At 39.8% G+C, this 13,725-nt stretch overlaps 2 protein-coding genes across 2 annotated transcripts; both read left to right on the top strand.

Moving 5' to 3' along the window:
• The first annotated feature begins 631 nt into the window (after positions 1–631).
• LOC139404881 (gamma-aminobutyric acid receptor-associated protein-like 1) lies at positions 632–3,489 on the top strand. The gene is made up of 5 exons (XM_071147412.1): positions 632–877; positions 1,898–1,987; positions 2,308–2,386; positions 2,610–2,728; positions 2,994–3,489. The coding sequence occupies exons 2-5, from the start codon at positions 1,898–1,900 to the stop codon at positions 3,057–3,059; spliced, it is 354 nt and encodes a 117-aa protein (XP_071003513.1). The 5' UTR covers positions 632–877; the 3' UTR covers positions 3,060–3,489.
• A 1,371-nt stretch (positions 3,490–4,860) lies between these two features.
• On the top strand, positions 4,861–9,646 carry LOC139404883 (CD209 antigen-like protein E). Its single transcript, XM_071147414.1, has 6 exons — positions 4,861–5,192; positions 7,459–7,563; positions 7,938–8,105; positions 8,313–8,464; positions 8,634–8,731; positions 8,864–9,646. Exons 1-6 carry the CDS (start codon positions 5,087–5,089, stop codon positions 8,988–8,990), a joined length of 756 nt encoding a protein of 251 aa, XP_071003515.1. The 5' UTR covers positions 4,861–5,086; the 3' UTR covers positions 8,991–9,646.
• Positions 9,647–13,725: the final 4,079 nt, after the last annotated feature.

The following is a 13,725-nucleotide window of genomic DNA, read 5'->3' on the forward strand; positions in this document are numbered from 1 at the left end:
CCAAAAGGAAAGAGTCCACTTTTTCCATAAACTTCACTCCTGTCCCAAACTCCTCTTTTTCCTGATCCTTTGTGCATACTTCGGTCTCTGATAACTTCACCACACCTACAACCTCCGATACTTCACCCTCATTCACTTCAATTTCTCCTCCTGTCTTCAGCTCCCTCTGCTTACACTTTCTACCATTCTTTAACAAACAATCTCCCTTTTCCCCACCATTTTTATCCGACTCAAGCTCACCCTCCTCTCCCTCTCTTTTTCCCTCCATTCCTCCGCCGTATTCCAAGTATACGTCTCCTTATGATAATACTGCACTACTCCTGACAACCATCTTGCTTTCTCTAGGGACTCCATTTCCACTGAAAGAGTTCGCTTGGATCCGTTTACAGCTCTGACTTAAGGTGTACTTTTTACAGGACAAGTTGAATGCCTCGTCTGGCACGTAGAGGAAACAGCTCCTGGCCCAGTTTTTCAACAATTTAATTGGTTGACTAAAACGTAATTCAAGCAAAAACCGAGTCAGGGAGGCGGGAAACAGCACTATTACTCCAATGGGAGCATTGTAAACAAACATGAACACCGTCCCCCAACTCTGCCCGAGTGGTTAAAAACGTTGTCCATCAACACGAAGGACGTTCGTTGGTCTAAATAACTCAAATTGGGCGTGACTGTATTTGTTGTTGTTTCTGGGTCAAGAAGTAGCTAGCTAGTTAGAACAGTCGGCTATTTAAGAATATATTTCGTTTAAATAATTTAATACAAAAGTACTGTTCGTCGTACTCATTATATGATAGCGTTGGTTACGTGAAGAGTCGGTGGGAAAGATCGGTGTGGAATTTTCACTTATATTTGTTTTTATTACGTTTTTCCAAAGAAGGTGAGTGTCTTGACTGTTTAATATTCCTTGTCTTCGCTTTGACATCGTGCAGCATATTCCTCAATCTCGCAAAAAATATCTAATTGGCTTCGAAAGATTTGTTGGCAGGTATTGGCTCTCTTTTGGATGCCATTGTGAATACGTTTTTCATCCAGCGATAAGGATTCGTCATAACATCCGCTTGCAACATAAACTAGCTACTGGAGGCAGCTGACGTTAACCTTCGCCTACTCAGCTGACCAAGCCCAAAACTGTAAATAATGACGTGGCTACCTTGCCATTGTCTGAAAAACCACAACAGTAGGCTACTGTAGTTGGCTGTGATAGAAACAGGGCTATGCAGAATTCAAACTGTAGCTATTATGATAATACATTTTTAGCTAACGTTACCTTGGCTATCACACGATGTTTGTAAATAAGCTGTGTAGCTAATTAATGTATCCACTAGAAAGCAAGCCAGTGTGTTCACGTAATGTAGACTAAATTGTACAATTTCATATCTAATCTCAATATTTAGTTTACCAACAAGAGAAAATATAAGACTATATATGGATATCACATTTATAAAGTTGAAAGAAAATAGAGAAACGTTATAAACATTGTAGGCCCGTCTACATACAATACATTATTTAAATGATTGAGTTGTCAAGACCTAATAAAATAGCCTATCTAACTCTCCCTGACGAGTTTGCTTTTGTGTACCTGATCCATTATGTCATCATGGTCATATGTACCTTCATATCAAGACAGGGTGGTGTTTACAGCTGATAAGTGGCTCCAGTCTTCACACATACAGTCAGAGCTGGCTAGGCTATATTTTACTTTTAAATTGACTATACACATTAGAATAGGTGTTGTTTTAAGAACATCAATTAACATATTTTATATGGCATTATTATATGCACAACTGCAAATAACAACAATATACAGATACAGTGGTGTTGCAATGATAACGGTGCATGCATATGATGTATTATCAAATGTTAACCACTGTTGACCCGTCCCTGTGTGTCTCTGTAGATGGACAGTCAGTACCAGCGCTCTGTACCACTGGAGGTGAGGAGGGCAGAGGGTGAGAGGGTGCGAGCCAAGCATCCTGACAAGATACCGGTGAGTGTGAACAGAATAAATGCCAGTAGTGTTGAATAGCTTCCTCTCCTTAACTCCATTTTCTCTTATGACCATTGGCCACTGATCTGAAAGGACATCACACTCATGTGATTGTGAATGAATTTTCAGGGCCTAAAAACCCTGTCCATCCTTTTTATCAGCTGATAAGTGATCCTGGCATAGGATGAAGGGAAAGGAAGCTAGTAAGGTATTATTAAGGTCAGATAGGTTACATGCCAAGTTTCTTGGCTCCAGTTGAATGGGACATGATGGTGCAGTGTGTAATTACTGACCAAGTACTGTGTTCCCTCCTAAACCAGATCATTGTGGAGAGGGCTGCCAGGTCAAGAGCTCCTGACCTGGACAAGAAGAAGTACCTCGTACCCTCTGACCTCACAGGTGAAACTGACGAGATGTCTGTCTTTCTCACAATTATTAACTCTTTCCCAACTCATGACCTTGTTCTCACCCTCTTCCCTTCCCTCTCTTCCTTCTCTCCACCTTCCCTATTTTCTCCACTATAGCGCCACTCTTCCTCTTCTTTTGAAATTAAAGTCTATATAATGTGTTAGTTTTGTTCTGTAAGTCTCTGCCTGAGCATCTCTCTATTTTTCTCTCTCAGTGGGTCAACTGTGCTTCCTGATCCGACAGCGTGTGTCTATGAGACCTGAGGAGGCTCTCTTCTTTTTCGTCAACAACTCCCTTCCCCCATCCAGTTCTCCTCTCTCCGCTGTCTATGAGGTAAACACACATGCACACTGACACAACCTTGTATCCTACCCCCATGACCCCCTAACGCCAGATCCAGATGCCAGGCATTCCCTCACTATCAGTGACACAACTCCATTACATTGATATTGTGTTGCGTGAGTTTTGCCTATGTTATAAACAATTACAATATCATGTTTTATTCAGTGTACATACTTCAGTTATTATCAACAGTTCTGCTTTTGCCATTTAAATCCTTATTTCCCTCCCTGTCCCTGTCCTCCCCGGTCTCTCTCAGGAGCACCATGAAGAGGACCTGTTCCTATACATGACCTACAGTAACGAGAGTGTCTACGGTGCCTGAGACGGGACAAAAAAGAGGAAAGAGAGAGAAAGACAGGAGATGAAGAGAGGAGATGGGAGAGAGCTCTTTGTAATATTTCACCACTATTATTCTTAACTCTTTAGGAGATGGCTGTGGGGAGGAGAGAGGGTGGGGAGGACAGTTAGTGGGTAAGGTTTTTATACATTTTGTCAGTATTTTTGGGGTGATTATGTTCTGTGGCAGTATACTCTAAACCATGGTAAGCCATTCTGAATTTAAAAAATAACGGGGTTGGTAATAGGGGGAGTGAAAAAGAGATTTCAGTAAAAGAAGAGTGTTAAGTGGAAAGCTCTTGATTTCCATATTTTTTTCTCAGCCAGTCATCTGTATTTAATGCAAATTGTATTTTTTTGTAAATTAATATCATGAGTTTTTGTGGAAAATAAAATAAAAAATGCATGGTTTGCTAGTTCTGCAGTTTGTCATTTAAAAAAAAAATGTTTTATTCAAGCAAGTTTGTGTGCGCATGTGTGTTTTCACATCACAATATCACTTCACAAACTGTCCCAATCCCATCTCAAGTTGTGAATGTAAGACATTTGTCTTTTACAGAAGTTCTAAGATGTTTCATTTGGATATACTGTGCAATTCATTTTGTCTCATTTCCCAGAAATATCCCAATTCACATAAATTGCTGACACTCAGTAATGGCGAATGGGAATGACAAATCATCTTTTATAAAAAGAAAAAAAAATAGTGAATGAGCCAAATATAAATCAGTGAGGAAGTGTAACTTGTAAATGACAGGAGGGATAACTTTAGTACATGGTTTATTTTGTATTCAAGTGACACTAGCTATAGAAACTAAGGGAGATAATTTAAATAGACATATTTGGTTTGTGTGTGGGAGACTTGCTACACAAGTAACTTTCTGGAGTTTTTTGTTGTGTTCTGAGATGATTAATTTGGTCCTAAGCTTCCACATATTTGTGTGTCTGCATGTCTGTCAGTCGAGGAAGCTGAATCTACAGTCTACTCCAAACTGAAGAGTTCATCTGAGGACATTTATGCTGAAGCTTCTCCTGGCCAGCCCTGTGCCAAAGACAGACCAGGTACGTCAGATACAGGTGGCTACAGCACAGTTATTATATTATTCATCAAATTTGATCAATTAAATACATTTTATAAATCCCTTTTTTACATAAGAAAATGTCACAAAGTGCTTTACAGATGCCTGGCCTAAACCCCAAATATTATTATAATTATAATATTATTACATGATTATTACATATGTCTGAACTAATCCTAAATAAATGGAGGTCTAAAATGTCCTATTAAAGTGAAATACATTATTTCTACTTTTAATACGCAAGAGAGGAAGAATAGAGGAACAAGAGGAATATAGAGAGACTGAAAGATTGTGTGTGAGTGAGAAAAATAATTGTCAGTACTACAGTGAAAGTACAGTTTTCCCATTTCCGAATTTTGATTATGACACATTTCCTTGGTCTAGCCTACTATTAATGTTGTGTGTGGAGTGCAGCTTGCAGTTTGCATGTTACAGGTGAGGTTGTTATAACAAAAACAGAATGTCAATGTTCCAAAATGTCTAGTTTTAGGGGAGAATATTATCTAGCTTGTAACATAATGAAAGCCATCTGGCAGGAAAGGACCTGTTTGTCTGTCTCACAATCAAGGCTGAGACATGATAATAGCAGACCTCCAAGCAGAAGCCCAATCTATTGTTGAGAAACACAGCACGGCTGAATGGACATCTCTCCAAGGACTAGACATCTCTCCAAGGACTAGATATATCTCCAAGGACTAGATATCTCCCCAGACAGTTGTTCAGAACTCTGTCTCTATCACACACACAGCAGAGATAGAGAGTAGCAGCAGCAGCAAACGGATTTTGGGACAGACTGAGTATTGTGTTACAGGAATTAATTATAAATCTAAAAGGGGCACGTTGCTATAGAGACGGAGAGGGAGGTTTTTTAAAACCACAGTGCATTTAGCCTTCACAGTACTTTACAGTCGCAGTCGGTGGGTCAGGAACAGCAGCAATGTATATCAAGTTTTGCCGTATTGTAGGAAGTGGAGGGAATGTCAAATTACCAGATCAGGCAAACGCAAAGTTTTCGGTTGAAGTGAAGAAGCAGCAAGGGAAAGGTAAGCAGGATTTCAATTGTTGCTCGTAGTGATTGCTTTTAAAATGTCTGATTGTGCCATATGCCACATAACAAAGCCAGGGCCATCCTAGAACGATACCTATAACGAACTACAGTATAACATCAAACAATTAAAATCGTTCTAATTCAAGTGAACAGGGGCGTTCACACTACAACGATAACTACAAAAGCAGTGGATAACGAGATCTATCTATCGTTTGCGGTCACTTTCTGAGCGATTTTCCCCTGTCCCTCTGACGATAAAACATCAACAAACAATTCAAAATGCGTTCTTGGTTCTAGCTGCGTGAGGCTGCTCATAGAGGAGGGAACAGTAAACTTGCCTTAAGAAAATAATTAACTTTTTACTTCGTACATTTTCGTGACACCCAAAAGTACTCGTTACATTTTGACAGGAAAATGGTCCAAGTCAAGCACTTATCAAGAGAACATCCCGGGTCATCCCTACTGCTTCTGATTTGGCGGACTACCTAAACACAAATGCTTCATTTGTAAATTCATGTTGGAGTGTGCCTCTGTCTATCCGTAAATAAAAAATGTATTACAAATTGTGCCGTCTGGTTTGATTAATTTAAGGAATTAGACATTATTAATACTTTTAATTCGATACTTAAGTACGTTTATAACCAAATACTATTCGACTTTTACTCAGGTAGTATTTTACTGGATTAACTTTCACTTTTAATTGAGTCATTTTCTGTTAAGGTATCTTTACTTTTATACTCAAGTATGATATTTCAGTACTTTTTTCACCACTGCTGATATAGGACGACTTGGGAGAATGATGATCCATGACAAACAGCCCATATCATTCATTATAAGGCCATATTTTCCGATGGTACAGTACCAGTCAAAAGTTTGGACACACCTTCTCATTCAAGGGTTTTTCTTTATGTTTGACTATTTTCTACATTGTAGAATAATAGTGAAGACATCAACTATGAAATAACACATATGGAATCATGTAGTAACCAAAAAAGGTTTCAAAAAAGCAAAATATATTTGATATTTGAGATTCTTCAAAGTAGCCATCCTTTGCCTTGATGACAGCTTTGCACACTCTTGGCATTCTCTCAGCCAGCTTCATGAGGAATGCTTTTCCAACAGTTTTGAAGGAGTTCCCACATATGCTGAGCACTTTCTGGCTGGAGGTGTGTTGGGTCACTATTCTAAAATGTGGAAAATAGTACAAATAAAGAAAAAACCTTGAATGAGTAGGTGTGTCCAAACTTTTGAAAGGTACTGTATACGTTAATGCCAATACATCCGGATAAATAAACACTCTGACTGGCCTGCTAATGTGCCTTTTGGGAACCTTGTAAACTGTTGAGAAAATACCCATTACTGATCGAAATGGCCTAGGCTAGATTATTATTATTTCAAAATGGAACTGGCATTCAAAACGCAAGGCTTATGAGCGGTTATTGAAGTTATATATACATTTTTATACACAGTGTACAAAACATTAGGAACACCTGCACTTTCCAAATCGGGCACTAGAATTACTTAAAACATATGTATGCTTACATGACTTATTTTATTGATTTCCCATCATTTATAAGTCAGAAGTCAAACATTTTATGTCAGAGGCAGATAGATACATTGCATGTGTTCAGAATGACAAAATCGAGCCCTTTACATGGCCCTTCTCCCCTTGTCTATAGGAGAGACGCAAGCTGTTTAAATGGCCCAAATGTTGATTTAGACGTTCACAAATTTAACAGATTTAGACTATCATTAATGTAATAAAGAAGGTGAAATATTTTGGGTAGATGTTCCTAAAACAGATTATAACTATATATGGACATATTATAAAATATAAAAGGCTTATTCATTCACAAAAAATAAATAAATCATATTATCATATTTGTATATGTTTTATTATACTTGTAGTGTGTACTAGATCATATGGGTTGAAAAGTGTTATTTTCTCAGACATAAATAAACAATTCCAGGTGAAAGCCAAAGGTCATAGCTATCTAGGGGGGGAAACACTACTACATTAATAAAATATTGACCTCTTGCTAGATTGATGACTAAAACCACAGTGAAACAGTGCAAAACGGCTGTCAGCTTTGAAAGGTTTTTAAGCTTTGAGACAATTGAGGGGGATCCAACTCAATATTAGGAAGTTGTTCCTAATGCTTTGTACACTCAGTGTATAATGTTATTATAATGTTATTGTTATCGTTATAGTTAACGTCTTTGGTGTGGATGGCCCTTAAGACTATTCTTTCCTTGTCTAGACCTGCAGGTCCTGGGGAACGTTGGTCTGTACCGCGCAGTGTGTTTACTACTGTCTGTCATCTGTCTGGTTCTACTGCTCGTCATCATCATCCTCTGTGTCAAATGTGAGTATCATAGACATTCTATTCTAGAATAGTGATTTAGAAACAGGCAATACTCATTTTAGGGGTGGCAGGTAGCCTAGTGGTTAGAGCGTTGGGCCAGTAACCAAAAAGTTGCTAGATCAATTCCCCGAGCTGACAAGGTAAACATCTGTTGTTCTGCCCTTGAACAAGGCAGTTAACCCACTGTTCCTAGGCCGTCATTGTAAATAAGAATTTGTTCTTAACTGACTTGCCTGGTTAAATAAAATTGTTTTATTTTATTTTGATAGAATATCCAGCATGTTGGTTTAAACAGCCTTCTATGCAAGAAATAACAAAACAAATGTGTAATATGATTCCATTCTCTTATTCTTTCTTTCTTCATTATTCTCTAGTTCCATTCCAGCCTCAAGTCTGTCATGGGACTGAAAAGGGGATTGAGGCTAAAGAGAAGGGGAGTGTGACTGAAAAAGGGATTGAGGCTAAAGAGGAGAGGTTCCAGTCCACTGAGGTGTGCAGCCTGCAGACATGCCAAGCACAATACTTCCAACAACAGAGCCAGGGTGAGTCCAATGTAACGTGTTAAACTATATCGCTCTACATATTGTCAATGTATCGATCTAATGCTTTGAGATGTATTTTACCACTACAATGTTTTCTCTTTGACTTCATACCATGCTAATAATAATGCTAATAATTATTATTGAACCTACATATATTAACTGAACTACATGTTGTACTTGAAGAGCAATTTCCCTCCTTTCCTCCAGTCCCTGCCTGCCACATGTGTGATGAAGGCTGGCTGCACTTTGAGAGCTCCTGCTACTTCCTCTCCAGAGACAGAATGAACTGGGATGAGAGCAGGGACGAGTGTAAGAAGAGAGGGGCAGATCTGGCTGTCATAACAAACAAAACAGTGCAGGTGGTTCTACTACAATTGTTACTCCTCTCTACCTCTTGTTTCTCTTCTTTGTATAACAGTGACCATACAATCACTGTTCCGTTGCTATCATCATTGTATGACAACCATACATAACAGTTGGATTGACGAAGGTTACTAATAGTCCAATAAAAACTGTGCATTCTCCCAGACCTTTCTAACGAAGAAGGGGAACCTGATGTACTGGATCGGCCTGAGACAGAGAACCAGGAACTGGGTTTGGGTCAACAACACTGCACTGGGACAAAGGTGAGACAACCGATGATGATGTTTATTGGCCTTCAAGATGGCAAACAGACTTTGTTATACAGAAATGAAAACAAGTGTAATATTTTAGTATGGACAGTACTGAGCTGTTGTTCCCTTTCCTTTCATTGGTAGTTACTGGTCAGGATCCAACAGACAAGGGGATTGTGGGTTACTGACAGGAAGGGATCCTCCTGAGAGAAGCTGGAGCTCCACATCATGTGACCAGTACAGCTTCTACATCTGCCAGAGAGGGCGCTAAAGGACAGACTTCACCATCTGCCAGCAGTCACCAACCCTGATCCTGGAGAGCTATACGATGTACAGGCTTTTGTTCCAGCCCAGCAGTAAGACACATGATTTAGCTAGTCAATGAATCACCTTGATTAGCTGAATCATTTAAGTGTTGTACACCATGTAGGTCAGCAGGGTTGGTGGCCACTGCCATATTCCAACTAAGAAACCTGTCAATACGGATTCTCTTTAGACTTCTATCATTCAGTCCTATTCCATAGCCTTTTATCCCATGATTACACATCTCTATCAACAGCCTTTTAAACCTTGATTATACACTGAATGACCTAAGTCTATGTTATAATTCATTAGACATCCAGGTATAACCAATGATGGTAAATATAATCACATTACAGTTAGTTATGCCTTGTGAAGAACAATCAAGTCGGCCTTACAGTTTCAGTTAGAGTTTGCACTAATGTAAAAGATTAACACTGTATATTGCACTTATTTGCTTGTTCTGCTGAGATGTTTTCTATATGTGTTCTCAATGCCTTTGAATGTGATAATGACCTACATGATTATGTGCATTAACCAATCATTATGTTTTAAGTACTGATTCACAATCCTGAAAGAAACAAACGTTTAATATCATTTGTCCATGTAATAAAGAATCAGTTATTATACTGTCTCATCAAATCTTTCATAAAAAGTGTTCATGTGCTTTACTTGGAATGATAAAGTAACATATATGGTCCAAGAAAATTGAAAATGGATCTAGTCTACATTTCAACCCAGTCATACCCATGTACAAATATTTAGTTTTTGACATGTAAAACTGTATAAACACAGTACCTGTCAAAAGTTTGGACCCACCTACTCATCCAAGGGTTTTTCTTTATTCTTACTCTTTTCTACATTGCAGAATAGTAGAGAAGATGTCAAAACTATGAAATAACACATATGGAATCATGTAGTAACCTAAAAAAGTGTTAAAAAAATCTAAATAGATTTTATATTCTTCAAAGTAGCCACCCTTTGCCTTTATGACAGCTTTGCACACTCTTGGCATTCTCTCAACCAGCTTCATGAGGAATGCTTTTCCAACTGTCTCGAATGAGTTCCCACATATGCTGAGCACTTGTTGGCTGCTTTTCTTTCAATCTGCGCTCCAACTCATCACAAAACAACTCAAATGGGTTGAGGTCGGGTGATTGTGGAGCCGAGGTCATTTGATGCAGTACTCCATCACTTTCCTCCTTGGTCAAATAGCCCTTACACAGCCTCGAGGTGTGTTGGGTCATCGTCCTGTTGAAAAACAAATGATAGTCCCACTAAGCGCAAACCAGATGGAATGGCATATCGCTGCAGAATGCTGTGGTAGCCATGCTGGTTAAGTGTGCCTTGAATTCAAAATAAATCACAGACAGTGTCACCAGCAAAGCACCATCACACCTTCTCCATGCTTCACGGTGGGAACCACACATGTGGAGATCATCTGTTCACCTACTCTGCGTCTCACAAAGACAAGGCGGTTGGAACCAATAATCTCAAATTTGGACTCATCAGACCCAAGGACAGATATCCTCCTGTTTGTGTTTCTTGGCCCAAGCAAGTCTCTTCTTCTTATTGGTGTCCTTTCGAATTTCTTGGCAGCAATTCGACAATGAAGGCATGCAGTCTCCTCTGATCAGTTGATGTTGAGATGTGTCAGTTACTTGAACCCTGTGAAGCATTTATTTGGGCTGCAATTTCTGAGGCTGGTAACTCTAATGACCTTATCCTTCGCAGCAGTGGTAACTCTTGGTCTTCCTTTCTTGTGGCGGTCCTCATGATAGGCAGTTTCATCATAGCGCTTGATTGCTTTTGTGATTGCACTTTTTCCGGATTGACTAACCTTCATATCTTCAACTAATTATGGATTGTCATTTCTCTTTGCTTATTTGAGCTGTTCTTGCCATAATATGGACTTGGTCTTTTACCAAATAGGGCTATCTTCTGTATACCACCCCTACCTTAACACAACACAACTGATAGGCTCATACGCATTAAGAAGGAAAGAAATTCCAAATTCAAATGTTCAACAAGGCACACCTGTTAATTGAAATGCATTCCAGGTGACTATCTCATGAAGCTGGATGAGAAAATGACAAGAGTGTGCAATGCTGTCATCAAGGCTAAGGGTGAATACTTGAAAAATCTCAAATAAACAGAGTCCATATGTGTTATTTCATATTTTTGATGTCTTCACTATCATTATACAATGTAGAAAATAGTAAAAATAAAGAAAAACCCTTGAATGAGTAGGTGTATCCAAACCTTTGAATGGTACTGTACATACAGTGATGCCATGCACCCATTATTTTAGAAGGGACAAGAAGTACGTGAGGATGCAGGGGTGGGGGGTCAGCCCCTCTTCGGAAGTCGGAGAATGTAGTTTTTTTTTACACCTGAAACAGTGCTTTCCTGCAATCTAGAGCCATAGTTATTATGCCTCTTTACCTGTTCAATTGTCATTTTAATTAATGATGCACATTGATTCTTTAAAAACTTTTTATGCTTAAGGAGTTTAGTACAACTGCTACACTGGTACACTACATGACCTAAAATATGTGGACACCTGCTCGTCGAACATCTCATTCCAAAATCAGGGGCATTAATTTAAAGTTGGTCCCTCCTTTGCTGCTATAACAGCCTCCACTCTTCTGGGAAGGTTTTCCAGTAGAAGTTGGAACATTGCTGCAGGGACTTGCTTCCATTCAGCCACAAAAGCTTTAGTGAGGTCGTGCACTGATGTTGGGCGATTAGGTCTGGCTGTCAGCTTTCAAATTCATCCCAAAGGTGTTCGATGGGGTTGAGGTCAGGGCTCTGTGGAGGCCAGTCAAGTTCTTCTACACCATCTCGACAAACCATTTCTGTATGAACCTCGCTTTGTGCACAGGGGCATTGTCATGCGGAAACAGGAAAGGGTCTTCCCCAAACTGTTGCCACAAAGTTGGAAGCACAGAATCATCTAGAATGTCATTGTATGCTGTAGTGTTAAGATTTCCCTTGAGTGGAACTAAGGGCCCTAGCCCGAACCATGAAAAACAGCCCCAGACCATTATTCCTCCTCCACCAAACTTTACAGTTGGCACTATGCATTCGGGCAGGTAGCGTTCTCCTGGCATCCGCTAAACCCAGATTCGTCCGTCGGACTGCCAGATGGTGACGCATGATTCATCACTCCAGAGAACGCGTTTCTACTTCTCCAGAGTCAAATGGCAGCGAACTTTACACCAGTCCAGCTGACGCTTGTTACTGTGCATGGTGATCTTAGGCTTGGGTGCGGCTGCTCGGCCATGGAAACCCATTTCATGAAGCTCCCGACGAACAGTTATCGTGATGATGTTGCTTCCAGAGGCAGTTTGGAACTCGATATTGAGTGTTGCAACCGAGGAAAGACCATTTTTACACGCTACGTGCTTCAGCACTCAGCGGCCCTGTTCTGTGAGCTTGTGTGGCCTACCACTTCGCAGCTGAGCAATTGTTGCTCCTAGACGTTCCCACTTCACAATAACACCACTTCCAATTGACCAGGGCAGCTCTAGCAGGGCAGACATTTGATGAACTGACTTGTTGGAAAAGGTGGCATCCTCTGACGGTGCCACATTGAATGTCACTGAGCTCTTCAGTACGGGCCATTCTACTGTCAATTTGTGTCTATGGAGATTGTATGGCTGTGTGCTCGATTTTATAAACCTGTCAGCAACGGGTGTGGCTGGAATAGTCTAATCCACTAATTTGAAGGCATGTCCATATACTTTTGGCCATGTGGTGTGTATGGTATCATAAGACAAGAATTAAAGCAATTTTTGTATTTTCTAAAGTCTAGCAACCTTGCCGGCTGGCATGTCAGCTAAGCTAGTTAGACAAGCAATTCTAACTTAATTGATAGCCTGAAATGACATGGTAGCTAGTTACGAGATTGGGAGATTGGGAACCCATCTAGCTGGCTAGCTAAATTTTTTAAAATAAAATTGCTAGGTGGCTAGTATGACAGAGAAACTTATTGTGACCACGGCACTCAGAACAGGTTCCGGTAGCAAAATGAAATATAATTCCTAAATTGTTTATCTGGTCCGCACTCAAAAAAGAGATTCAAGGTTTATTTAGAGTATTTATTTCATTATTTCATTCAAGGGGGGGGGGGGGGGGGGGTAGATAGACAAATGTTTCAGCCTTCGTCAGTGTCATCAGCATCCCCTCTGAAGGTGCACTTCTTTAATGCTTGTTTTATTTATTCGTCAAGAAGGAATCAACAATGTTAATTTAGAAACAGTCCTGCCCATCACCGGCAGCTAAAATCAGATGAAACTCTGTGTGTCACTAGACACTCTCTCTCCTCCTCCACTCATGATACTGTCTTCACACATATATTTGCTTAGTGGTTCACCTAGGAAGGAACCACTTACTATGAAGTGTATGGGGGGAAGGGGCACTGATTAGGATGCTGTATACACTTTCATCATGGTTTTCAGGTATTTTTATGGAGTATGTAGGAGAGACTATATGTGTGTGTTTGCTTGTGTGTGTGTCAAAATGTGTGTGTGCCGTATAGGTATGACGCCTCTGCATTCATGCTTGTGTCGTGTCTCTACTATCATTAACTGAAGACTTATAGTTTTTATCAAAGATTCTCTGTAATTAAGTATTACGCTATTAGACTGATTAATCATGTAACCGTAATTACTAGGAAGTCGGGGCACCAAGGAAAAATATTC

Source organism: Oncorhynchus clarkii, unplaced genomic scaffold, assembly GCF_045791955.1.
Source record: "Oncorhynchus clarkii lewisi isolate Uvic-CL-2024 unplaced genomic scaffold, UVic_Ocla_1.0 unplaced_contig_271_pilon_pilon, whole genome shotgun sequence".
Taxonomy (NCBI): Eukaryota; Metazoa; Chordata; class Actinopteri; order Salmoniformes; family Salmonidae; genus Oncorhynchus; species Oncorhynchus clarkii.